Raw genomic sequence first — 27,188 nt, 5'->3', positions numbered from 1 at the left:
GATATCAAAGGAGTGGCTTCAGGACAACTCTGTGAATGTCCTTGAGTGGCCCAGCCAGAGCCCAGACTTGAATCTGATTGAACACCTCTGGAGAGATCTTAAAATGGCTGTGCACCGACGCTTCCCATCCAACCTGATGTAGCTTGAGAGGTGCTGCAAAGAGGAATGGGTGAAACTGGCCAAGGATAGGTGAGCCAAGCTTGTGGCATCATATTCAAAAAGACTTGAGGCTGTAATTGCTGCCAAAGGTGCATCGACAAAGTACTGAGCAAAGGCTGTGAATACTTATGTACATGTGATTTCTCAGTTTTTTTATTTTAAATAAATTTGCAAAAACCTCAAGTAAGCTTTTTTCACGTTGTCATTATGGGGTGTTGTGTGTAGAATTCTGAGGAAAAAAATGAATTGAATCCATTTTGGAATAAGGCTGTAACATAACAAAATGTGGAAAAAGTGATGCACTGTGAATACTTTCCGGATGCACTGTATATGCATAATAGGCCTAAAATTATTTTACATTACAGGGAGCAATTAACCATAGTAAAAAATAGTAAAACGTAATAAATTGAAAGAAAATTATGTTTCATGTTGCGTTAGAGGTATTTGTTGCGTTATACGTTTTCGTTCTATATGGCTTTGAAATTAACACGCAAATACTTTTTAAACTTACACTTTTACTGTAAAACTTCAGTAAAAACAATATTTGGAATTAACTTTTCATCAATATCGCATTGAATTTTGATTCCGTGTTTGGAGTTACAGCATGACAACACAACGTACAACTGCCCGTGAGTAAATATTGTTTCTTTCTGTCTAATAAATAAACCGACTTTTTGTCCCTGTGATTTGTTAATTGTCATAGCAAAAGCTATTCTAATGGGAAACTCTAAACGTTTCAATACGAATGGCATATACAGATCTCCTTTGGTGTTTAATTACCTTTCTTGTAGCCTGTTAAAATTTTACATGTCAGAATTGTTTGACTAATTTTGAATACATCTAATCTTGTCTTACTGCATAGCCCATCACTCATACATAAATTACACAATAACATTATGATTCATCCTTCTTTCAACAGTAGTTCGGCCAGTTGAAGACCAGACGGTGTTAACGGTTGTAGATATTCTATGGGATATTGTAAGTTGATGTTTTCATCTTCCGCACCATCACCACCAACTGTTTCAGCTTAGTCTATTGATACACATTTAACCCATTTACCGTGTAACCAATCGACAATTTTTGCATTAATGGTTTTGACTTTGTTTCTCGGTGGTAGGATTGCCCATCTACTCATTTCTTCTGTTGATAACCCTTCGGGATGAAATTCTTCAATAATATTTGGACATAATAAGTCTTCTTTTATTGGGAACTTAAAGTGAGGAAAACGTAAAAATGTATAAGAGCTGAGAGTGCAGGAACTGTGTGTGACAAAAGCTTTCTCACAAATAAGAGGTGAGAGGACCTTGGGCGTGGCCGGTTAACCTGAAATGGTTGAAAGGAGGGTGCCATAGTCTATTGATACGCATTTAACCCATTTGCCGTGTAACTGATCAACAATTTTCACATTAATTCGTTTGACTTCATCATTTCTTGGTGTTAGGTTTGCCCATGTACTCATTTCTCCTGTTGATAACCCTTTGTGATAAAATTCTTCAATAAGAATTGGACATAAGTATTCTTTTACTGGGAACTTAAAGTGAAGAAAACATAAAAATTTATAAGAGCTGAGAGCATAGGAACTGTGGCTGACAAAAGCATTCATACAAATGAGAGGTGAGAGGACCATGGGCATGGGCCGTTAACCTGAAATGGCTGAGAGGAGGGCGGGCCTTGAAAAAATCTCTTGGCAATAGTCTCATCTCAATATTTTCTTTTATAATAGATTGACATTTCTATAGTGAACACCATGCCAACATCCAAAAAGCATTATACTGGTTGCGCTTTTTTTCTAAAAAAAAATATCAGTATTATTAGATTTAAATATTAAGGAAATGTCTCATAATAAAACTCTGCAGTTTCCTGATTTTGACAAAAATATAGAACATTATCTTTCCAGTTTTATATTTTTATTCATCTTCATCAATCGAAAATAATATGTAACCTCATTCTATATAATATAAACAGATTAAAGGAGGTTTGCTTTAAGGTAAAACCAGTTTTGCTAAAATTCAAAGAAATTAGCTTTCAAATTAGCACTCCGAACAAATCTTTGAGCACATTTAAGCATTCAATGATGTCAAATATACATAAAACAGCATGGCAAAATGAATTACCTAAATATTGAAATGCAAGAATAGGAACAGAAGCTGCAGCAAAGTAAAACATGATGAAGAAACAAACAACAAAATGTGATAGCAAAAAAAGCATAATATACTTTAAGACGTGCAAATTATTCTGAAGAGGCAAAATTTTGCAGACATGATGGAGATGGCAGATGAAAATGAAACAACATTGCCATTGAAACTGTACATCAGGGTTTAGAACAATCACAAGAGAATAATGATTATACTTAATTGTGAACACAAAATTGCATTCAACAACAATCAGCGATCCTGAACAACCGAACAGCACCCAATACATTATACCAGCTGAAGGAATATGTGTTGGCTATATATACTAAAAACTAATATTTTAATCTTGCCCCATTATTTGGGGAAAAAAAAAACAGGATTTCAGTTGAACTCTAATGCACTAGAAAGGGAGACTTTCTAAACAAAACACACTTTTGCTTTGAAATTACATGAAAAGTCTCTAAAAGTATATAATGATGAAATATAATGCAAATTTTACGCTACTTAACATTGTATTTTTAAAATGAAAGCAGTGGTAAAATTAGTAGTGATACAGAAGAAAGGTTTACAGAATGGAGTGATAGTCAAACAGTATAACCTTAAGAAAATTAAACATATTTTTAGCTCAAAGAATAGCTCAGTAACATAAATGCTAAATATGGGCTGTGAAATAGAAGCTGGCTGACTGGCTAATGCATATCCTAGTTTACACCTACACAAATGAGACTGAAAAAAACAGGCAGATTCTTTGAGCCCAACATGATGACTTATTTTATTATATTCTTCCACGAAGCTGAGCTATTGAACGGTAATTCATTTCAGATTCATAAACGGTTACCCTTTAAGGTTTGAAAGGTCTCTCTGGACAATACCTTGCAGAGCATAATTCAACCCTAGGGCACTTGATCTCCATTACAAAAACAAATACTCAGTCCAATGAAGCAGTCTGCTTTTTTTGACATGGCTACAATCTGATTATTTTATGATCCTTGTTTTATCACTAGTCCTTTTTTAATTTAAATTTTCTGATGGATCTATTTCTCAGTAATATATTTCTACAGCTATCTCAAGATTGCTGTGTAAAATTACTTTGGTTTGCTTCTTAGTAATTGTAGCCTCTTGAATTCAGGCCACAATGTCACTAAATAACCACAAGACTATGAAAGTACTGCAGCAGAGTTCAGCTAGTTACAAACTGACTTACAAGTGGTGCACTTAGAGTCACATACCAAATGTCGATTATCATTCCTAAGTGGGTAGCACAATGTCATATACAAAAAGGCTGCTTGTCAGACTACCCACACAGTAACTTACACTAAGGGGTTACACAGCTATAAGTTGGCAATACAGAAGATGACACTAACAGAGTGGGCTACTCAGTGACTCAGACTCTGAAGGCGTTCGGCAGCTAAACAGAAAGGGAGTCCTTTTTAGCCTACATTGTCAGAGGGATGTAAATTCACACAAAGCGGGATCCCTGGTGGAACCCACTCTGAGTGGCGTATGCAGATGCAAAGAGAGGCATCCTCAGTGACTCAACGCTACAAGGAGTTACATGGCCAAAAAGTAGACTTAACAGTAGGCTAATTTAGACTACACTTGAGAATCTAGCTTAAATACTACCAGTCTAGGGCAGATGTAGTAACACTATGAACCCAGTCTGCCTCCAAACTAAAGCTGATGTCACATTGCTCAACTGCTAGTCAGGGGAGAAATCAAACTGGATGACTTTCCAGCCTAGTTCCACAATTCCAAAATATTTTGCCAAGCTCACTCCTTTTTCTGAATGCCAATAAGGCACTGCCTGATGGAACCAGTGCCTGTGAGGATTTATAGCCCACACTCTCACCCCTTTAATTCTTTTTTATTCATTCTGTTATGGTAAGTAAAACAACAGAAAGGTGAGCATCTACTCTGTGAGGACCAAAAGAACCACATTCCCTATTTGTCGCTCTAGGATTTACACTGTATTTCCATGTGGGTGCTCATTTGTTGACAGATGCACACAAAACCCACCATTACGATTTAAAGGAATACTACACCAAAATTGATATTTATTTTTACATATACAGTATATTTTACATACCCCTTGCAGTAATTGTAACTGAACACTGGACTTTCTAACCAACAGAACCCATTCTGTCAGGATAAACAACCACAAATCCCAAGATGAGTTACGCAGGGTTGTGTTGCTCAGCCCACTCTTCCAATCCCTCTTCACCCAGGACTGTGTTCCTTTATATGGATTCAACTCCATTGTAAAGTTTGCAGATGACACCACCATAATAGGAATGATCAGTGACAGTGGTGAATCAGCATATAAAGAAAATGTAGTACCTAGCTACATGGTGTGCCGACAATAACCTCATCCTCAACACAAAGAGTTCATTGTAGATGACAGGAAAATTGAAGACAGCAGACACGCTCCCATCCATATAAATGGGACTAAGGTAGAGTGTGTTTCCAGCTTCAAATTCTTGGGCGTCACATCTTTGAGGACCTTTCCTGGACAATAAACACTTCCTGTCTAGCTAAAAAAGTAACTTTAAAAACAGCAACTTTACTTGCCATGGCTTAAGAAACAATACCTGTCTCCTCAGAGATATATAACAACAAAGGGTTCTAGTAATTCCAAACACTTTCCACTTCTTGATTAGGAGCACATGCTCCTAGGGATTGATAAAGCATTTGAATTTTTTCTGTTCATGTCCTGACTTGTGCCTGTCCACAACTTTATTCCAGCGATCTTTTGACAGTGCATTGCCACCCATAGTTGATTGTTTGCTTTCAGTTGAACTTCCAACCACTGTGAAGCCTGAAAACCATGAGGACTGACTGAGATCTTTTATGTTGGGCAGAATGCCTAGAGGGGGCTGGGCGGTCTTGTGGCCTGGAACCCCTGCAGATTTTGTTTTTATCACCAGCCGTCTGGAGTTTTTTTTTTTTCTGTCCTCACTGGTCATCGGACCTTATTTTTATTCTATGTTAATTAGTATTGCCTAATTTTTATGTTTTGCCTTTTTTCTCTTTCTTCATCCTGTAAAGCACTTTGAACATCTTTTGTATGAAAATGTGCTATATAAATAAATGTTGTTGGAATGCTCTAGGAATAGCTTTTTTTATGCAGAACTAATCATAATGATTAAATTAATCACTGATGGAAACCAATTAGCATGGTGTACAATGGAGAAGTTTGGAATGGCAATTAGAAGCTGGCTAGATCTCCGTGGGTGTGCTCACACAGCTGCAGGAGGTTGGTGGGGTAATTGCACCTGCAAGTGATGGTGCAGTCCGTCTCAATTGCTTCACTGGCTTTCTGCGGTACGTGATTGAGGTGCTGCAACCACGGAGGCATATAACAGGCAGTAAGCACGAGACAAAAAAAAAAAAGGAATGAATGATTAAGAGACATCAGCAAGAGAGTAGGGCAACACGAAGTAGGTTAAAGCAAGAAAAAAGGCAGAGAAAGAGATAGAGAGAGCACCTGTACTGAACTGAGTGAGGCAGGCAGTTGGTTGTGAGTCTCAGGTCTGTAGGAGCTGGCAGCGGTGAAAGGGGCGCTCCTACTGAGTGTTTTCCTGTGAGACAGCCCAATATGTAGTGTTCCTGTGAACACCGAGGAACAGGCAGTGGTAGACATATGCGGCTCAGCATGGAACCCCAGGATTGCTGAAGGCCGGGCAACGGGGACCAGAGACAATATGAAGGTTGACTGCATCTGTCAGCAGGTATCTCCTCTTTCCTCTTTCTTTTGAAGATAGACTGTCTCTGGTTTTAACCTCCAATTTTAATGGATTATTTATTTGTCTTTAACCTTCACCCTGTTTTTATGGATTATTTATTTATTGCCTGCTGGAGTACTGCACTATTTAGACACTGTTTTTGATTGTTTTAATAAAAGCAATTTGGCACCTTTACGCACCTACCCCTTGCTATGTACTTGTGTTTGTCCTCGGACTCATCCTCGGGATGTTATCTGTGGTAGCCGGTTCAAAAGGCTCACCAGAAGGACCCGGTAGCATGGGGCCAACCTGCACTGTCACAAGAAGGTTATTAGTTGCATCTGATTAAGTTTACAAGTATTTTTTTTAGGAGGGAGGTTTAACCATCCCAGTGATTCTGGTTTTATATCTTTCACTTAGCATTTATAAGTTGCATTGAGTAAATACAGCTGGAAAAATATTTTTTGTGTTCGTCTTTATTTCAGGCTGCAAAGCAATAAAATGGGAATATTTTTGGACGATTCTTTTCTATACCCACTGTACCTACCATATTCCAAAGAGTTTGTTTTTAAACTGACAGGAAACTAAGTATGTCATGTGATTTCCTGCCTTGCACCTGATGCTGCTAAGATATTCTCTGACACCTTGAAGCCTTGCATTTGAATAAGCATATTTGTAATGTGAATTGTTAAATCCTTCCTAAGCTTTAAAAACAGAAATTGTACCTCAAAGGTAAACAAATAATAAAAGCACATTCTCATGAACATACTTCTATCCCTGTTTTTTTTTTTGTTTGTTTGTTTCTGGGCTTCTACTTGTGGTTTTCAAGTTGGTATGGTATATTTGAAATAAACTTTGTGAAAAAGAACTTTGGCACTCTTCCCACAATGCACCCTGAAAGAAAAACAATCAAAAACAAAAGGTTGCTTGCAGCACTCTGGCCCCTGTGGGAATATAATTCAATAGAATTTTTACACTACACTCAGGCACTGATCAGCTATATAATAAATGCCCTACAGGGACAATTGATAAAAATCATGAACATTTACACCTATGGCACATTCTGCTCAAGATCTATTACTACAAGTAGTTCATAACCCAGGCCAGATGATGTATGAATGTATTAAGTGATTCCCCTATCAAAAGTCCTGTTGCAATTGTAAAGAATTCAGTTGGTTTCATCCTGTGAAGAAAAATCCAGATACTTAAGGCAGCATCCCCAATTAAACACTTTCTAAAGGAAAAGTCCAACTTAAGAACAGGAGTGTTACAGTGACAGAATCAAAATAAGATGTTTTTTTTCTTACCGTCATGCCCTGTAGATGTGATCTTTTCTTACCTTCGCTGCACTGCCTAGTGTACTATTTATACTGAATGTACTATTTCATCTTTCTTGTACAGTTTCATTGTTAATCACTCTCTAAAGTGCTCTGTCATAATAATCTCATCCAAAAGACTTATATAAAAACACATGCAACTGTGTCTATGTTTATAAGCACTAATCAAACAGAGGGCTCAAACACAGTTGTATTCCACTCTACTCTGTCTCACTAATGATCTTATGAAGGTGTCCGTGTTATGCTATTTAGAAATGTCAGACAGAAGCACTGTGGTATTAGTGCAGAGAGGGCAAGGGCTGAAGAGTCCCCAGTCATTAACGTTGTACGACATGGAGCTATAAGACTGAACTAATTAACATTGGCCTGGAAGTGGGAAACAAATTCCTGCACCTGGACTTGCGTTGATGTTACAGCAGGGATCCCCCAAGTGCAAGCTATGGTATGTTACATGGGCAAATCTCGGGGAAATAGATGAACAAAATATTAATGGGTGAATAGAGGAGGCTCTTCTGAATGAATCAGAAGATATTTATTGCTCACTTTCGCTTAAGTTTGTTGTATAGTTATTAAAGCATTACATAAAATTTACTTATACTTCTGCCAAGGCCCCTTGTTTCTGAGTGAAGATAAGCTTCAAAGAAGTGTCAGGACTTGAAATGCTCTGGAGTTCCCATGAATCATTTCAATAAATAACAAATGTTCTCTCTCATATTCATCTAAAATCAAACTACAAAAGAGGTAATTAATAGAAAAAACAATATTCAGGACAATTGTTTCAGGTTCACTAGCTAGTACCAGAACCTCAGGATATGAAATGTTTAGGCAAAAAAATTAATTCATATTCTCATAATGATTTCCACTAAATAATGACAGAGGTTTGAAAAGGATGAAACTAGAATAGACAGATCTCTGCAGCACTCAGTTAAATAATAACATTACATTTTAATATGTTTTGATTATACATGAATAACTAAAAAAAATATAGAAAGCTGAAAAGGCACCTTACATAGTTGTTTTCTAGCCCTGACCATATAAGGAAGGATGAAGACAGTGTGACTGGAGAATAAAATAGGTTTAGTAATTATCAAAACAAAAAATGAAGATTTTGTGATAAAAGCACTTTTTTTAGCTAAATGTCACAATGATCAAAAAAATAAATGACATGGTGAAAATGTTATAATTATGTTATCGAAGAGAACTATTGCAACTGATTTCTGAAAAAAGAGATAAAGAAAAATGACAAGAAAATAAAAAATGAAGTACTTGCCAGAGTTCACAATAATGGGAACCTGAAAAAAAGTTTTATGTTTGTTGTATAAATGAATTTGATAAACTTCATCATTATGATCACCTTCACTTGGCATATTCTGATGAAGGTCATGGTAGAAGTGCACTGAGCAGGTTTGTCAAGACCACTCAGTGCTCAGCAACTCACTCCAAAATTACTCCATGGAATTCACAAATACCATCAGGGCAGATATCATGGGTACCACCAATGGGCCTCCTTTCAGTTAGGAGAATCAATCACTGTAATGTGGAGAAGCTCCTGGCAGAATTTTACATATTTTCTCCTGGAAACCATCACCATTAAGGTTACTTACATTCCTTGATGCTAAAGCGAGTGAAGCTCCGCAAACCTTTAAATCAGGTTAATTTTGTTATCTATAAATAAATAAATAACAGGGGGTTCAGGATAAGGTAATTATAAATTATGTTGCATATTTATTAGCACAAGTAAGGATTTCATTGTACTCTGTACATGTGCCAATCAATGACCCTATAAACGTGTAAACCTACATTGAAATATATGGTCTCTATTTCAATCCACTGATGTGTTGCTAGTTCTTCAAGGTGGAAAAGAACATCTGACAGAGCTGAATGGGATGTGTCCATATAGTGGTTGTGATCTAAAATAACTACAGTAATCCCTCGCTATATCACACTTCGACTTTTGCGGCTTCACTCTATCGTGATTTTTTCTCAATTTACGATGGCTCCTAAACGTGCTGCTTTTTCTAAGCCTTCTGACAATGAAACTAAACGCCGGAGGAAGATGCTTACCATCCAAGAGAAGGTGAAAATCTTGGATATGATCAAAGATGGCAATACCCTACAAAAGCCTCCTCATGCATATGAAAAGACAGCGCCAGCAACTGCCTCTCAAGATGTCCTTTAGCCGCACACCCAGACACCCACTGCCTAGTACTCCTTCAGAGGAAGAAGACAACAACGCACCTGCTGAAGATACTGCACCACCTTGTCACGCTTGGGTCACAGATTTGCACAGAGACACAGGAGGTTGTAGAAAAAAAAGAACTTTATTCAAAGCACTGCAAACAAACATTTGTCACTTTTCAAAAGTTTAAACGTGCTCCATGACAAGTCAGAGATGACAGTTCCACCAGGAGCAGAGAATGTCTGAGAGAGAGAGAGAGACAGAGAGAGAGAGAGAAAGAGAGAGAGAGAGAGAAACAAAACAACCAATTCCAAAGCTGAGAGGCGCTGCACAATACTTTTAAGTAAGCGGAGTACCGCGTGAGAGGTTTATCGCATGTTATAGCGCAAGTAAGAAGGGTAAGGAGCAATGTGAAGGTAGACTGTCAGCTGATTCAGGGGTTTTCCCAGCGGCATCTATGTCCTCTGAGGGTGCGATCAGCGCTCCAGCTTACAACCTGAAGACTCTCCTACTGAGCTCGTGCCTTCATAGGTTAGTGGTTGTGTGTAAGAACTGTGTGTGTGTGTGTAATTAAATGTACAGTACAATAATAATAATATGATATTTGTAGCATCTAATATGTCTTATTTTCTCTTATTTTGTCTAATATATTGGGTAATACGAGTGTAATGCTGACTACAGGGTGTTATTTCATGTCCAGAGGGCTCTAATAATGTTAAAAAACGTATTTAGAAGGTCGTAAACAGGTTTTCTATACTCTAACTGCGAAAATATTCGATTTATAAATAAAGAATCCTACTTCGTGAAAATTCATATCTCGCGGTAGAGTCTGGAACGGATTAACCGTGATAAATGAGAGTTCACTGTACATACAGTGGTGTGAAAAACTATTTGCCCCCTTCCTGATTTCTTATTCTTTTGCATGTTTGTCACACAAAATGTTTCTGATCATCAAACACATTTAACCATTAGTCAAATATAACACAAGTAAACACAAAATGCAGTTTGTAAATGGTGGTTTTTATTATTTAGGGAGAAAAAAAAATCCAAACCTACATGGTCCTGTGTGAAAAAGTAATTGCCCCCTGAACCTAATAACTGGTTGGGCCACCCTTAGCAGCAATAACTGCAATCAAGCGTTTGCGATAACTTGCAATGAGTCTTTTACAGCGCCCTGGAGGAATTTTGGCCCACTCATCTTTGCAAAATTGTTGTAATTCAGCTTTATTTGAGGGTTTTCTAGCATGAACCGCCTTTTTAAGGTCATGCCATAGCATCTCAATTGGATTCAGGTCAGGACTTTGACTAGGCCACTCCAAAGTCTTCAGTTTGTTTTTCTTCAGCCATTCAGAGGTGGATTTGCTGGTGTGTTTTGGGTCATTGTCCTGTTGCAGCACCCAAGATCTCTTCAGCTTGAGTTGACGAACAGATGGCCGGACATTCTCCTTCAGGATTTTTTGGTAGACAGTAGAATTCATGGTTCCATCTATCACAGCAAGCCTTCCAGGTCCTGAAGCAGCAAAAAACCCCAGACCATCACACTACCACCACCATATTTTACTGTTGGTATGATGTTCTTTTTCTGAAATGCTGTGTTCCTTTTACGCCAGATGTAACGGGACATTTGCCTTCCAAAAAGTTCAACTTTTGTCTCATCAGTCCACAAGGTACTTTCCCAAAAGTCTTGGCAATCATTGAGATGCTTCTTAGCAAAATTGAGACAAGCCCTAATGTTCTTTTTGCTTAACAGTGGTTTGCGTCTTGGAAATCTGCCATGCAGGCCGTTTTTTGCCCAGTCTCTTTCTTATGGTGGAGTCGTGAACACTGACCTTAATTGAGGCAAGTGAGGCCTGCAGTTCTTTAGACGTTGTCCTGGGGTCTTTTGTGACCTCTCGGATGAGTCGTCTCTGCGCTCTTGGGGTAATTTTGGTCGGCCGGCCACTCCTGGGAAGGTTCACCACTGTTCCATGTTTTTGCCATTTGTGGATAATGGCTCTCACTGTGGTTCGCTGGAGTCCCAAAGCTTTAGAAATGGCTTTATAACCTTTACCAGACTGATAGATCTCAATTACTTCTGTTCTCATTTGTTCCTGAATTTCTTTGGATCTTGGCATGATGTCTAGCTTTTGAGGTGCTTTTGGTCTACTTCTCTGTGTCAGGCAGCTCCTATTTAAGTGATTTCTTGATTGAAACAGGTGTGGCAGTAATCAGGCCTGGGGGTGGCTACGGAAATTGAACTCAGGTGTGATACACCACAGTTAGGTTATTTTTTAACAAGGGGGCAATTACTTTTTCACACAGGGCCATGTAGGTTTGGATTTTTTTTCTCCCTAAATAATAAAAACCATCATTTAAAAACTGCATTTTGTGTTTACTTGTGTTATATTTGACTAATGGTTAAATGTGTTTGATGATCAGAAACATTTTGTGTGACAAACATGCAAAAGAATAAGAAATCAGGAAGGGGGCAAATAGTTTTTCACACCACTGTAGTTTATTATATTCTAACCATGAAGCTTCAGTTTGCATATATAATGTGAAGTTTTACTTATTTACCACTGTGTGTAGAACTTTATTCTTTTGCACTTGGGCCACGTGCCTTTGGTTATCTGCACAACCAAATGCATTTATGCACTTCCAAAAATGCACTTCTGCTAAACGTGTCTCTTTCTCTACTGACATGCCAGTTTTTATTTCTGATTTGGACTCATTTTCATACATACAATCTATGGATTACATGAGATCTCAAGATTCAAAATCAACTGCTAACATATTTGCACTTAAATGTAACGTCTGACATCTCATTTTCAGTAAATCATGTTAGTTTATGAATGTAGGAGTAAAAGTTACAGAAGGTTTTAAAAATATTTCTGCACGTTTTCAGGTTTGGTAACCTTTCTGGTTAAAAACCTTTCTGTAAAATCAACAGCATATTAAGCAATACCTCACTCCATGCTTCAATATTAATTTACTTTAAAATGGGAGATTCAGTAGCACCAAAATGAATATTCTGTACATATTTTTTATAAATAAATCAAAAGGAAACTAAACTGTTGTTTATCTGGAATAGAATACAACCCCATGTAAAGGAAAGCTGATTCAAAAACCTAAAGCAGCGGCAGATCTTGCTTTACTTTGTGGCAAACACTTGGATTTTAGGATTCTAAAATAAATCTTTTAACAGTTAATCTATGTCAACATGGCTTAGCATCCCTTTATATACAGTACACCCACAAAAATTGCGGGGGTTACGTTCCTAGAGCACCCACGAATTGTGAAAAATCATGACTTTTGAATGTGGTTAAAAAATGCCTTTTAAAGGCCCCCAAAGCACTTTAATTTCGTTGCAAACTCAGCTTAATACATTACCTAAAAAATTACCTTAATACATTACCTAAAAACAGAAAGTAAAGGTAAACCCGTCTACTATACAGTACTGTACTGCTATGTCTCCCGCGGTGCTAGAATGTAATATACTGATGTTACCGCTAATACGTACTGTAATTCATGCAAGCGCATTTTCTTTGGTATGTGCTGTCATTTTCTTTGTTATAAGTAGAGTAAAATACATAATAATTTCATTTAATTAAAATACAGTAAAATGTACGGGTACTCACCAATGATGAATGATATTGATGATGATGAAGTAGCTATGCAGTACGATGCAGAGGATTTAAAACTCCTCAGGTGGCACCTCTTCTTCAGGCGCTTCAGGAGGAGTCGTATCTTTGGAGGGGGTCTTCTTCTGGTGGGGTTTCGTGCTGGCTTTTCTTTATAGGTTTCAGGAACATTGTGATGGGAAGTTGCTACATTGTCTCCTGTAGCGAACTGCTAGTACAATTTCCGTGCTTTCTCACGGATGATGTTACCGTCCAAGGGAATGTTCTTCTTCCTGCAGTCAGTGATCCACAATGCCAAGGCAGATTCCATCCTGACGATATTTTTATTCCTTACGGTCGTTACCTTTTTGGCACTATCACAGAAACTTACAGATACGGTACTCCAGATTGCTACTTCGTTCTTCTTTATGCAGCGTGCGGTACTTTCATTAATGCCATAGTGGTGTGCTACTGCAGCATTACCTTTTAGTTCCCGGAGCAAATCCAGTAGTTCAACCTTCTCCTGGAGTGTTTTAAACTTCTTCTGGCGCTTAGGCTCAGTGTCAGTTTTTCCAGAACTGTGCTGGCTTTTTTAGATGTCCAATCTAGCCTTTCTATTCTTGGTGCTTATCAGTGGCTTGCACCTTGCAGTGGACCCTCTGTATTTACTTTCATGCAGTCTTCTCTTTATGGTAGACTTGGATATCGATACGCCTACCCTCTGGAGAGTGTTGTTCACTTGGTTGGCTGTTGTGAAGGGGTTTCTCTTCACCATGGAAATGATTCTGCCATCATCCACCACTGTTGTCTTCCGTGAACGTCCAGGTCTTTTTGTGTTGCTGAGTTCACCAGTGCTTGCTTTCTTTCTCAGGATGTACCAAACTGTAGATTTTGCCACTCGTAATATTGTAGCCATATCTCTGATGGGTGTTTTCTGTTTTCGCAGCTTAAGGATGGCTTCTTTCACCTGCATGGAGAGCTCCTTTGACTGCATGTTGTCTGTTCACAGCAAAATCTTCCGCACGCAAGCACCACACCTCAAATCAACTCCAGGCCTTTTATCTGCTTAATTGATAATGACATAACGACGGACTTGCCCACACCTGCCCATGAAATAGACTTTGAGTCAATTGTCCAATTGCTTTTGAGCCCCTGAAATGAAGGGATTGTTTTAAAAAAAATGCTTTAGTTGCCTCACATTTTTATGCAATCGTTTTGTTCACCCCACTGAATTAAAGCTGAAAGTCTGCACTTCAACTGCATCTGAGTTGTTTCATTTAAAATTCATTGTGGTAATGCACAGAACCAAAATTAGAAAAAAGTTGTCTCTGTCCAAATATGTATGGACCTAACTGTATGTGGGTTTAAGAATGCTATGTTATGCATTTGCTATGCTTGGTATTTTTAAAAAATAAAATGTGAGAGAGACCCCTTTAACAAAGAACAATGAAATTTCTAAAGAAAAAGAAACATTTAAAAATTTAGATTTTTAAAAAAAAACATTTAATGCATCATACCTTACAAACTGAGGTTTTCTTTAAACATCTGAACATCTGATATCTCAAAAAAATGCAGGTGTGCTGCTGGATACTTGATTTTTCTGAATCACAGACAAAGACACAAGCTAAACACAGCTCTTAGACACCACTCGGTGGCAGCTCAGTTTTAAAAATAAATTTCTGCAGCTCCAATACCCAAGTGCTTTTTTTGATTTTGTTTCTTATTGCTTTAAATTGCACATATCATGCTCAGTCCTTACATTACTGTTCTAAGACCTACTTTCTCAGACACAGAAATGCTGGACAGTTAAGGATATTTCTCAACATGCCAGATTGAAAAAAATTAGTTCATTGATGTACATCTAGTGGAATTGAGTGTTCACATTGTTCTGTTTGTACACTAGAATTACAAACCTTTGTAGGAAATAGGATAACAAAAATGGGGGAAATAAGTACTGAATGCGTAAATATTTTTTCAGTAAATATATTTCCAGTGAGGCTATTCAAATGAAATTCTTACCAGACATTGGCATTAACTCAAGAAATCCACAAATATAAAGAATTCACAACATTAAAGGCCATAAATAAAGGTATGTGTAATAAAGTGGAATGACACAGGTAAAAAGTACAGAACACGTTAACTTAAGACTTAGTGGAGAAGCCTTTGTTTGCAATGACTTCAAGACACTTCCTGTATGAAAAGATCAATCACCTGCAGTGCTCAGATGTGATTTCAACTTATTCTTCTAAAGTGAGCGTCTTTAAATGTTGAAGATTCAGAGGGACCCTCTTGTGAACCCTAAGCTTTACTTCTTTCCACAAATGTTTAATTGGATTTAAGTCAGGTGATTGACTGGGCCATTATAACAACTTGATTTTCTTTCTCCGAAACCAATTGAGAGTTTCCCTGACGGAAGGTCCACTCATTTCTTTTCTTCATCATCCTGGTGGGTGGCAACAAATTCATATCAAGAATCTCTTGGTACATGGGCCCATTCATTGTTCCTTCAATTACATGAAGTGTGCCAGTACCATGAGATGACAAACAGCCCCACACCATGATGCATCCACCTCAACACTTCTGGTATAGTGTTTTTTGGGTGATATGCAGTGCCCTTTCCACTCCAAACATGGTATGTAGTATGACAGTCAAAAAGTTTAACTTTGGTCTCATCTGACCAGACTACATTCTCCCAGTATTTCATAGGCTTGTCAAAATGTTGTGTAGCAAACTTTAAATGAGCTTCAACATGTTTTTGCTTAAATAATGGAGTCTTACAGGGTGAGCATGCATAGAAGGCCATGCTAGTGGAATGCATAGCTTTCTCTGCAACAATTGTATCTGCTGCCTCCAAGTCTTTCTGGAGCTCTTTCTGAGTGGTCCTTGGCTGTTTGGCTACTCTTATGACTATCCTTCTGAGTCCCTAGTCTGAAATCTTGTGAGGAGCTCCTGTGCATGGCTGGTTGATGATGGGGTTCCTTCAACTTGCAGATAATAGCCCCAATAATGCTCCCTGGAAGATTCAACAGTTTTGAAATGCATCTGTAACCAGTTCCACTGATATGATTTGCAACATTCAGGTTGCAAATGTCTTGGGAGAACTCTTTGCTTTTACCCATCATGAGATGTTTCTTGAGTGACACCTTGTTAGAAAAACACCTTTTAATAGCCCATCAATATGTACTAACCTAGCTGATATCAATTTACACAGATAGGAGGTGGAATTACTTTCGGACTACTTATGGATTTCAGCTGTTTCTTTGCCTTTCCTTGACCTTGCTGTACTGCTTTTCTTAGTATGTTCAATATTTTTTCCCTGTGTCATTACACTTTATTACACATACCTATATTTATGGCCTTTAATGTTTTTAATCTTATTATTTGTGGATTTCTTGAGTTAATACCAATGGCTGGTGAGAATTTCATTAAAACAGCCTCACTGGCTAACTCTGAGAATATGTTATGATCATAAGACACGGTATTGTTTGGAATTTCATGGACCATTAACAACTGCATAAGTGAACCTGATGTTTTCTTATCAGTGTTTTCAGAAAATAGAAAATTGCTTCTGTTGCTGCCACAGTATTATATAAATAATGAAAATCCATAATCCTTACCCACACCTCTCTTAATTTTTTTTCAAAATTGATGCTGGAAATTGATATTACATTAAATAAATGCTTTCAGTAATATTCATATATATATATATATTCATATATATATATATATATGTATATATATATTAATTTAAATGGTCTTATTGCAGACTTTTAAATTGTATTATGACTTTGTGTTCAGATAGTGTCACAACAAAATTTTGTTGTGGTATATGGTTTCATGCAGGCTGTTCAGAAAATATGACTGTACAATTTATACAAGTTGTAGGTGGCACATTACCAGGTAATGCTTGTTTTTTTTTTTTTTAAATAGAATTCTGTTTTTACTTTATTTCATTGTTTTATCTTAACAATACTCCTGTGATGCCCATTAAAAAATCAGAGATGTTTATGTATATATATATATATATATATATATATATATATATACATATATATATACATATATATATATTCACGGCATTCGTAGTCTGTGTCACAATCTGATTGTATGGGTGGTTACCTACCAGGATTGTGACACAGACTACGAATGCCGTGAATGTAATTACCCCGATCTACATGCTGTCAAATAAACGAACCACACGCCGTGGCGCAACGTTAGGGGCATCGCCTCTGGCGCTGACGTCCGAGGTTCGATTCCCGAGAGGGAGTGCAGTGGAGTGTGTACACCTGATGAGCCCAGAATGAGGGCGAAACACGTGTCGTGTACTCTTTGCATTTATTTGAAAGTAAAACTATTTTCAACCATTCTATGATCTGCTCCTCACAAACTGAGGGCACCGTGGCGGATGTTAGCAGATTGCTGGCCAACCACAAGCGTTACCTGGTAGGTAACCACCCATACAATCAGATTGTGACACAGACTACGAATGCCGTGAATGTAATTACCCCGATCTACATGCTGTCAAATAAACGAACCACACGCCATGGCGCAACGTTAGGGGCATCGCCTCTGGCGCTGACGTCCGAGGTTCGATTCCCGAGAGGGAGTGCAGTGGAGTGTGTACACCTGATGAGCCCAGAATGAGGGCGAAACACGTGTCGTGTACTCTTTGCATTTATTTGACAGTAAAACTATTTTCAACCATATATATATATATATATATATATATATATATATATATATATATATATAAAAACAAAACAAAAAACAATGACTTATTACACTTATGCACTGGCTAATCTAGGCTTTAGGTACCCCAAAATGAATCAAGATTCACAAAAAAAAATTGCTCTTTGTTTTTCAAAAGCAAAAAATATTCTAAAAAATTAAAAAATATGCAGCAATTGAATATGGCTAGTCAGAAAGTAAAGCAGGTAAAAAAGAAAGTGATATGTTGTGTTTTAATGGTGACAGTTTCTCAGAAATGGCCTATGACAGCATTATAGACTCTACGGGAAGATTCACTAAAGAGGCCCACAATATTCTGTAATAACTCTTGCTAGGATGAAACAATCTGAACGAAACAACACGTAATGTGCTTCTCGGTATATGGAGCTTTGAACAAGCCAGGATGCCCATATTTCGGAGTGATGATGTAGGTGCCAGACAGCCGTTACGACGTTTAACCTCCATTTGCAACTTTTGGGTGCAAACCGTCCGTACCCCTTCACTCTGTCACTTGACTGGTGGTGTACAGTATTGAGGAGCGCGTCTTCATGGTGCAAATCTATTGGGTTACCAATTCGTTTAAGTGATGTCAGAATCAACTGGATGATCATGAGTTAATGGAAGGTTACTTCCAGCAAGATTGAGCAACGTGTCACACATAGGCAAGGAGCATGACATAAATTGAGTCATTCTTCGGCAACAGGGCAATTTCAAAGGGGCTTTGGCCACCACGGTTGCTGGATCTGACACCACCAGATTTCTTCTTTTGGGGTATGCTCAAAGGAAAAGTCTATCGGAACAAGCCTCACAGTGTGGAAGTTTTGAAGGAAAACATCCATGTGAAATTGCTGCTACTCCCCCCGAGACACTTGCCGATATGTTCAGGAACATGGAGCCCTGTGTTGAAATGTGTCCGCCAAAAAATGTAAACCACTTCCATTATCGCATATAATGCATTCGATTACACATACGTCAAGGTATGTAGCATATTTTTTTGGTTAGATTGCTTCATCCTAATGGGAGTAACAACATAATATTCTGGGCCTCCTTCGAGTGAATCTCCCTATAGTTCTAATGAGAGTGAAGCATACAAAGATTTTGCACAAACAGCCAAGTATTATGCCATTTCTGAATGTGCCTGGTGTAACAAGCTTTGGGCAACTTTCAAAGATGCTGTTCATTGAATCTCCAGGGTGCAAGGCAAATATATCAGAATCAGAGGATTCATTAAAGAATTTTAGTTTCAATCCAGTTATGTTCCATTGTACCTGGTTGCAAGAAAAACTGCACTTGAACATTTAAAATGTTTTAAATGGTCTAATCCTTTAGGCTTAGATTTTACATAATCATGTATAATTTCAATACACCTGAAAAAATTCTTCCAAACAAAGATAAAATACATGGTTATAGAGTGGCTACTTAAAAAATTGTTTTACTACTTATTTAAAGTATTTACTTGAAATCAGTGAAAAAAATCTTTTACTTGAGGAGTGGGTTAAGATAAAGTAGAAAATTCTGCAAATATCAAATGGATAAAAACTGGTTAAATATTTTTCATACAGGCAAAATTAAGAATGTATAAAATAACACACACACACACACACACAATCTATATTAAATGAATACCATTAAATAATAAAAAATATATTCATAATCTGAAATCTACTATTTAAACATTTTTTTTACCATTATTAACACTTTTTAGGAAAGTCCAATTTTATAAAACTGATAAAAAGTTATCTATGTTCTAAAAGATCAGAAGATGAACTCGCCCATTAATGTGACTTGCAACAACAAACCTGAAAGATTAAAAAAGGCAAGGAGATCACTGAGCCAGTGTCTTAAGTCAGCACTAATGCAGCTTTACCATAATATCCATAGACAACACACATGAACAGAACTGTCATTTCCAAAAACACATAAGAGCTTCCCAACTGTTTTTTAAGCAAAACTACACTAAATGCTTTAATGCTTTATTTGTCTAAGAAATTTACTATTTCTACCAGATTTTCACATCAATTTCAGGAACGTACAAGAAAATGCAAAGGCAGGGCTTGCAACTTTGGAAAACCTGAGTACGGCATGTAAATGATTTTGATAAAATGTAAGCGGTGTGTTAACTAATTATATAGGTAACTCAAAGCTAGGTAGATTACCAGATAGTCAATAAAGTCACTGCATCAAGACATGGACAGGATTCCCTTTAGGGCAAACCTAGGGCAGTTTAACAGCAATTTCCCAGGATTGCTAGTCGCCCTACAAATCTCTTTCCTCTAATCTCCATGGTTCTGGGCATTTTTGTGTGGTAAGACACATTTTTTCATATCAACTGATGGCACCTCTTCACACAATCATCCTCTACCTTTCACTCCACATGTCCAATCATCTAGACCAGGGGTTCTTAACTGGGGGTATGGGACTCGATCTCTGGGTACTGGTATTTATTTTATTTAATATATTAATTTATACTTGGGTAGTACGTGAATGGAACGCGATAGAATCTTCGAGAACATTCAACATTTCCTGCAAATGCTTGTATTTAATTTTACACGTGTGTATTTACTATAATTTTAAATTTAAAACATTTTAATTTGAATATTAAAATTTAATAAATGTATATTTACTGAACAAGCGTGTATTGGTTTATAATCTGAAACAGGTGAATCAAAGTTATATTGTAAAATAGTTGTAGCTGTTTGTATATTTGTCATTTTTTAATTTTGCTTTTTGTAAATAAATATGATAAAGTTATCAATGCTTATGATTTTATTTCATGTACTCTTCCTAGCTATCCATATCTAAAGTACAGTAAATTCAAGCTGTTGACATATTTGGAAATCATACTGGCAACTAACTTAAGGAATGGTGATGATTATTTCGACAGTCAAGTTAAGGGGGTATGGGACCATATTGGACAACCCACTGGCGGTCTGGAGCAAGGTTATTATAGTTTTGCCTTTTTATATTAGTTTTTATTTCTATATTTTTTTCTGACCTTACTTGGAAATTCAGTTTAGTTTTAGTTTTCCTTCATTGTGTATTTTTAGTTTTAGTTTAGTTTTTATTTCACAAAGACATTTCTATTTTATTTTTATATATATTAGTTTCAGTTTTAGTAATTATGGCATGGAGTGCCTACGGAGTTAGTTTTGTGTCACAATCAGTCAGAACTGTACACTTTACAGATTTGGATATGAGTTTAATGTTAGTGGAAGCTTACTACACTGCCTGGTTTACTATCTGGTTTTGTTTTTGTCTGATAAAAACAAGCATAATCAAAACTAGACACTGAATATGGACAATTTTACACAATTTTATAATTTTTAATATATTTTCTCATGAAAATCGCAGGGGCTTAGGAAGAACAGGGCTCTTAGACTTGAATGAGTGTGCAGACCCCACCTAGCTGTATTGAAGGAAACAAAGAACAACAAGCATGTAGTGTCAAGGTTAGGGGCAGTGAGTCTTGAATAGACCACCAAAAAGGACAGTAAATGTATAATGAGCAGAGCAAGAGCAGGTAATAGGAGTATGGACAGGCATAAAACAACAGAGACAGTGTCTCCGATTAAGAACAACATATACATTATCTAAACCTGTTTATCCACAGTAGGACTGCAGGAAATCTGGAGTCTACCGCAGCTGGTTTGGATGCAACACAGGAAAAATCCCTGGTATGCAATATGTATGATAAGGCTGATGTTAAAAACAAAAAGAATATGATATTTCAACTATCTATTTTGAGAGAGAAAAACATTGAAAAAAGGGAGACAAATATTTTAAAATATAATTCTGCTAATGGATTACTTTCACAATATCAGGTATTTTGAGTTGTGAATATAAACTAAAAAAGATAAATTAATAAATATGGAATAAATACAAAAACCCATTAGTACGTTTAGTTTTTCATCACTTGTCAGACTCTCTACCTTTGTTTGTATCGCTTTGTTGTTAAACGATATTTTTGAAGCAAAAGTGATTGGCCAGCAACAATATGCTGATCTTGTATGATGACCTAGTCAGTCTCTTGATCAGTACCGTTTTATTTTCAAAAACCGGGAGTGCTCTCCCCTCGACTTTCTTGTATACTCAGATATGGGGATGGATATTTGAGGAGTAAACCGCAAGACAATGATTATATTTTTATATTATGTACATTAAGGAACCATCAACAACAAATCAAATTAATAATATATTGAACAATTATTATAAAAGTAAAGTCGGACTCTGCAGCTGTATAAATAAAATTAAAAAAAAAAATTGAGTATGTGTTCAGGTAAAGTACCACTTCTGGGTGATGGATTTGGCCCAAAAGTTAATACAGATCTATAATTGTGGTGTAACAACCACATGCCGAATTTCATCCATCTATCTAGTTGCGTTTTTGAGTTATCGTGTTTACACACACACAGACACACGCGCGCATACACACACAATTCCAAAAAACAGTATTGTTGGACACTGGTTAGTCTACAGTGCATCCGGAAAGTATTCACAGCGCATCACTTTTTCCACATTTTGTTATGTTACAGCCTTATTCCAAAATGGATTAAATTCATTTTTTTCCTCAGAATTCTACACACAACACCCCATAATGACAACGTGAATAAAGTTTACTTGAGATTTTTGCAAATTTATTAAAAATAAAAAAATTGAGAAAGCACATATACATAAGTATTCACAGCCTTTGCCATGAAGCTCAAAATTGAGTTCAGGTGCATCCTGTTTCCCCTGATCATCCTCGAGATGTTTCTGCAGCTTAATTGGAGTCCACCTGTGGTAAATTCAGTTGATTGTACATGATTTGGAAAGGCACACTCCTGTCTATATAAGGTCCCACAGTTGACAGTTCATGTCAGAGCACAAACCAAGCATGAAGTCAAAGGAATTGTCTGTAGACGTCCGAGACAGGATTGTCTCGAGGCACAAATCTGGGGAAGGTTACAGAAAGATTTCTGCTGCTTTGAAGGTCCCAATGAGCACAGTGGCCTCCATCATACGTAAGTGGAAGAAGTTTGAAACCACCAGGACTCTTCCTAGAGCTGGCCGGCCATCTAAACTGAGCAATCGGGGGAGAAGGGCCTTAGTCAGGGAGGTGACCAAGAACCCGATGGTCACTCTGTCAGAGCTCCAGAGGTCCTCTGTGGAGAGAGGAGAACCTTCCAGAAGGACAACCATCTCTGCAGCAATCCACAAAACAGGCCGGTATGGTAGAGTGGCCAGACGGAAGCCACTCCTTAGTAAAAGGCACATGGCAGCCTGCCTGGAGTTTGCCAAAAGGCACCTGAAGGACTCTCAGACCATGAGAAAGAAAATTCTCTGGTCTGATGAGACAAAGATTGAACTATTTGGTGTGAATGCCAGGCATCACGTTTGGAGGAAACTAGGCACCGCTCATCACCAGGCCAATACCATCCCTACAGTGAAGCATGGTGGTGGCAGCATCATGCTGTGGGGATGTTTTTCAGCGGCAGGGACTGGGAGACTAGCCAGGATAAAGGGAAAGATGACTGCAGCAATGTACAGAGACATCCTGGATGGAAACCTGCTCCAGAGCGCTCTTGACCTCAGACTGGGGCGACGGTTCATCTTTCAGCAGGACAACGACCCTAAGCACACAGCCAAGATATCAAAGGAGTGGCTTCAGGACAACTCTGTGAATGTCCTTGAGTGGCCCAGCCAGAACCCAGACTTGAATCCGATTGAACATCTCTGGAGAGATCTTAAAATGGCTGTGCACCGACACTTCCCATCCAACCTGATGGAGCTTGAGAGGTGCTGCAAAGAAGAATGGGCGAAACTGGCCAAGGATTGGTGTGCCAAGCTTGTGGCATCATATTTAAAAAGACTTGATTAATTGCTGCCAAAGGTGCATCGACAAAGTATTGAGCAAAGGCTGTGAATACTTATGTACATGTGATTTCTCAGTTTTTTTTATTTTTAATAAATTTGCAAAAACCTCAAGTAAACTTTTTTCAAGTTGTCATTATGGGGTGTTGTGTGTAGAATTCTGAGGAAAAAAATGAATTTAATCCATTTTGGAATAAGGTTGTAACATAACAAAATGTGGAAAAAGTGATGTGCTGTGAATACTTTCCGGATGCACTGTAGCAGGTCAAGACTCATCAAAATATCGAGTTCGAATTTTTTCATGATTACTATACTTTCTCTATACTTTGTATATGAGAAAGTAAAAACAATTTCTCCTGTGCAAAGTGGCAGGTGAATTGGTGTCAACAAAAAGGAGACACTTGGGAAATAAACTGAAACGTTACTCACTCGTGATTTTTCTGTCCATATTGTAAACGTTTTGTTGACCAGCACATTCTGATTTCAGCCGTCTGAATTACATCGTGATATACAAGCAGCATAAAGAAAGGCAGCACGCAAATCACTTTCTATTTCACACACTTTCCGCACCCGCACTCAACTTGCTCCGTCACCGCAAATGCTGTGTGAACAGCCGCCGCTCACTGGATGAATGCATGCGGTTAAAACTTACAAGGGTTAAAGACTAATGGCAAGAATATTCATTCAAAAACAAAAACTAAAAATATTTTGGTAAATTATTATTTTATTTCAGTTAGTCTTTCCAGCTACTTTAATAGTTTCGTTTAGTTTTTCATTCGGTTTTATTAATTATTTTATTTCAGTTTATGAAAATGTTTTTTTAATAATAGTTTCAGTTTTGATTTTAGTTTTCGATAACTATAATAACCTTGGTCTGGAGTCATCAAAAGGTTAAGGATCCCTGGTCTAGACAATTCCAATCACCTCCATCACAGGTCTTTTTCTTAACTTAACATTCCTCTTCCTCTCACTCCACAAATTTACCTGAGCTTAATTTCATCTTATGCCTTCATTGGCAAATCTCACTTCCATGGAGCAGACCACTTTAAATCTATTTTTGTCAAATGAGTAAAGATTACATATAGGACACAGTAGCATTAAATATAAATATACACAATGTTTGGGAGTGGAGGCGTTTTCTGGATCTACTTACGAGAAACATTTATGAGTCGTACTGGGCTCATCAATGTCAAGAACAATCCCAACACAGAAGCAATTCATAAGGAAAACAGGATATTATTTTTTTTTTTAGAGCACAGCTCACACTCAAGGAATTGAATCTTTACAGCTCATAAAAACAGATTTAACAGTACCATAGTGAAAATACGGGTAACATGATAATAAAGTGGGTTGCTTTACCCCATAATAGCATTAAGGGACATGTTTTAGATCCTGGTATGGTCACTATCTGTGTGGATTTTGTATGTTCTTTTTAGTTTGTGCGGTTTCTCTTTCAGCACTCCAGTTTTTCCACTCACATACTAAAGAGGTACCAGTACCAGTGAATCTGGCTGACAACTCTAAAGGTGCCTGGTGTGTCAATGACTATGCCCTCTTCAGGGATGCTGCTACGTTGTGTCTAAACATGCCAGGATATAAACCCACTTCTCATGACACTGATTTTGTTGAATATTTACAGAAAATAAATAGAATTAGGAATTAAGTCATATAGAGACTGACTTGACAAATAAACTAGGTGAAAACTATGCGAGTAAGGTATTTTCAGCTATATTTACATGAATGGCCTGCTCCCATCCAAACATTTAAAAGTCCAAAATAAGCAGAAGCACTTACCAAAACAATGATCTATATTACCTTTATGTTTTCTAACAATTTAAAATTAAATTCAATTTAAACTACCCATGCATTATACCAAAAAATGCACTTAAGGTTGAAATTAATCAAAAATCATCTAAAATCTGTTGTGTGCACTTTAAATAGCTATTACGTAATCTCAGTTGTTTACTTACTGTAAATTATTATTTGCACTATAGAGATTACCATCTTAATCCAAAACAAAAACACTTGCAAAAAAACAATCCCCACACATCTACAAGGTTACAGACATAAAAATGCAAGCCTGCCTTATCTAACATTTACTAATAATGATTCCTTTGTGTTACAGGTTTGGAAAAAGAATAGAATACAAAAAACATGAATCTAAACATGTTGCCAACTGATTATGTGATTATTACTGATCTGTTAGTCAGTGAATCCAATAACAGACATGTTGTTATTTCTGAGCTGAGGAAAGTGCTTATGCATGTCTTAAAACATGTTTGCATTAATTGTTTATAATCTTATTAATACATAAGTCACTATAATGATGCATGAATTTACAGAAGTGTAACAAACTTCACCAACAAAGCCATGCTAATTAATAAAAGAGCTAACTTCAAACAATACACACCCCTATAGAGAATCACTATATGGCAAAGAAACAGATCATAGCTTGAAATTAAATATACTGTACTTTAATTTTCTTTAAAAAAAATGGATATAAATTTTAATAACTTTACTAATTATGACCGCTTCAGTGCAATGCTACTAAACATCCTGGTACAAAAATATTAAAATATTTAAAAATAGCAAGTTATTAGAATATACATGACAATTCACACCATTCTTGTAACCACTACATAGCAAATATGAACGTATACAAACAGATTTACCTGAGCCCTGATAAGAGCCTCAAAGCTGGGCTGAAAGTAATCAATGCGGCTATGATAGAATTTTGGCATTTCCTCTAAAAGCTGCTTATTCTTTGCTTCAAAATCTTCACGCACGGGCCTCAACTCTTCACGTGCCTGTTGAGGCAAAACATATTCTGAGAGAAAGAAATTTAAACAGTGACTGTTACTATACACTTCGCATCACTATTAGTATAACATGGAAAAAAGTCCTGCTTTAGGTATGTGTTTAGGTATGTGTTCAGCATTTCTTGCCTCACATTTACTTTCATCCTACACTTACCCAGATCTTTGTAGACATGGAACACACATGAAATGCACGTATACCAAATAACGATATACTGTATTATTTACCCTATACAACTCCAGGCACATCACCTCACACGTAGATAAGGAGCCTTGGCTTGAGCTGGGAGAACTTTTTGCCCAAGTTGAGCTCCGTCAAGGTGGGGGATGGGACAGCAGGCTGCTTGTGCTGATCAACACATTTACAAAACAAAAGACGCTGATGGAGAGGTGCAAAGGGATTTAAGGTGGGCCGGGATTACAAGTTTTTTCGTAGGCTTCAGGGATTCTAGTGTTAACTGACCTAAGAGATTCACCTCCCTAATGGGACACAAACCATCAAAATTAGTCCTTTTCACAAAAAATCAAAAAACTGCGTACCAGTAATAAAGGCATGTGCAGTGTCATTTTATGCTGTTTCAAGGTGGCTGATCACAAATATAATATTTTTGATAACTGACTTATTTTGCCTGTGGTCCTACCTCCAAGAGACCAATTCCAGAAGGT

General features: G+C 37.3%; 1 protein-coding gene across 2 annotated transcripts in view; it reads right to left on the bottom strand.

Annotated features, from left to right (window-relative positions):
- bin3 (bridging integrator 3) overlaps window positions 1–27,188 on the bottom strand; it is a 266,316-nt gene that overhangs the window by 33,048 nt on the left and 206,080 nt on the right. For both annotated transcript variants that reach the window (XM_028806128.2, XM_051935652.1), the window contains exon 8: window positions 26,379–26,513. In XM_028806128.2, the coding sequence (XP_028661961.1) occupies window positions 26,379–26,513 (135 nt within the window). The remainder of the gene's footprint in view (window positions 1–26,378; window positions 26,514–27,188) is intronic.

This window comes from Erpetoichthys calabaricus, chromosome 1, assembly GCF_900747795.2.
Source record: "Erpetoichthys calabaricus chromosome 1, fErpCal1.3, whole genome shotgun sequence".
Classification (NCBI taxonomy): Eukaryota; Metazoa; Chordata; class Cladistia; order Polypteriformes; family Polypteridae; genus Erpetoichthys; species Erpetoichthys calabaricus.
The sequence above is the reverse complement of the archived record's forward strand: the minus strand, read 5'-3'. Positions and strand labels throughout refer to the sequence as shown.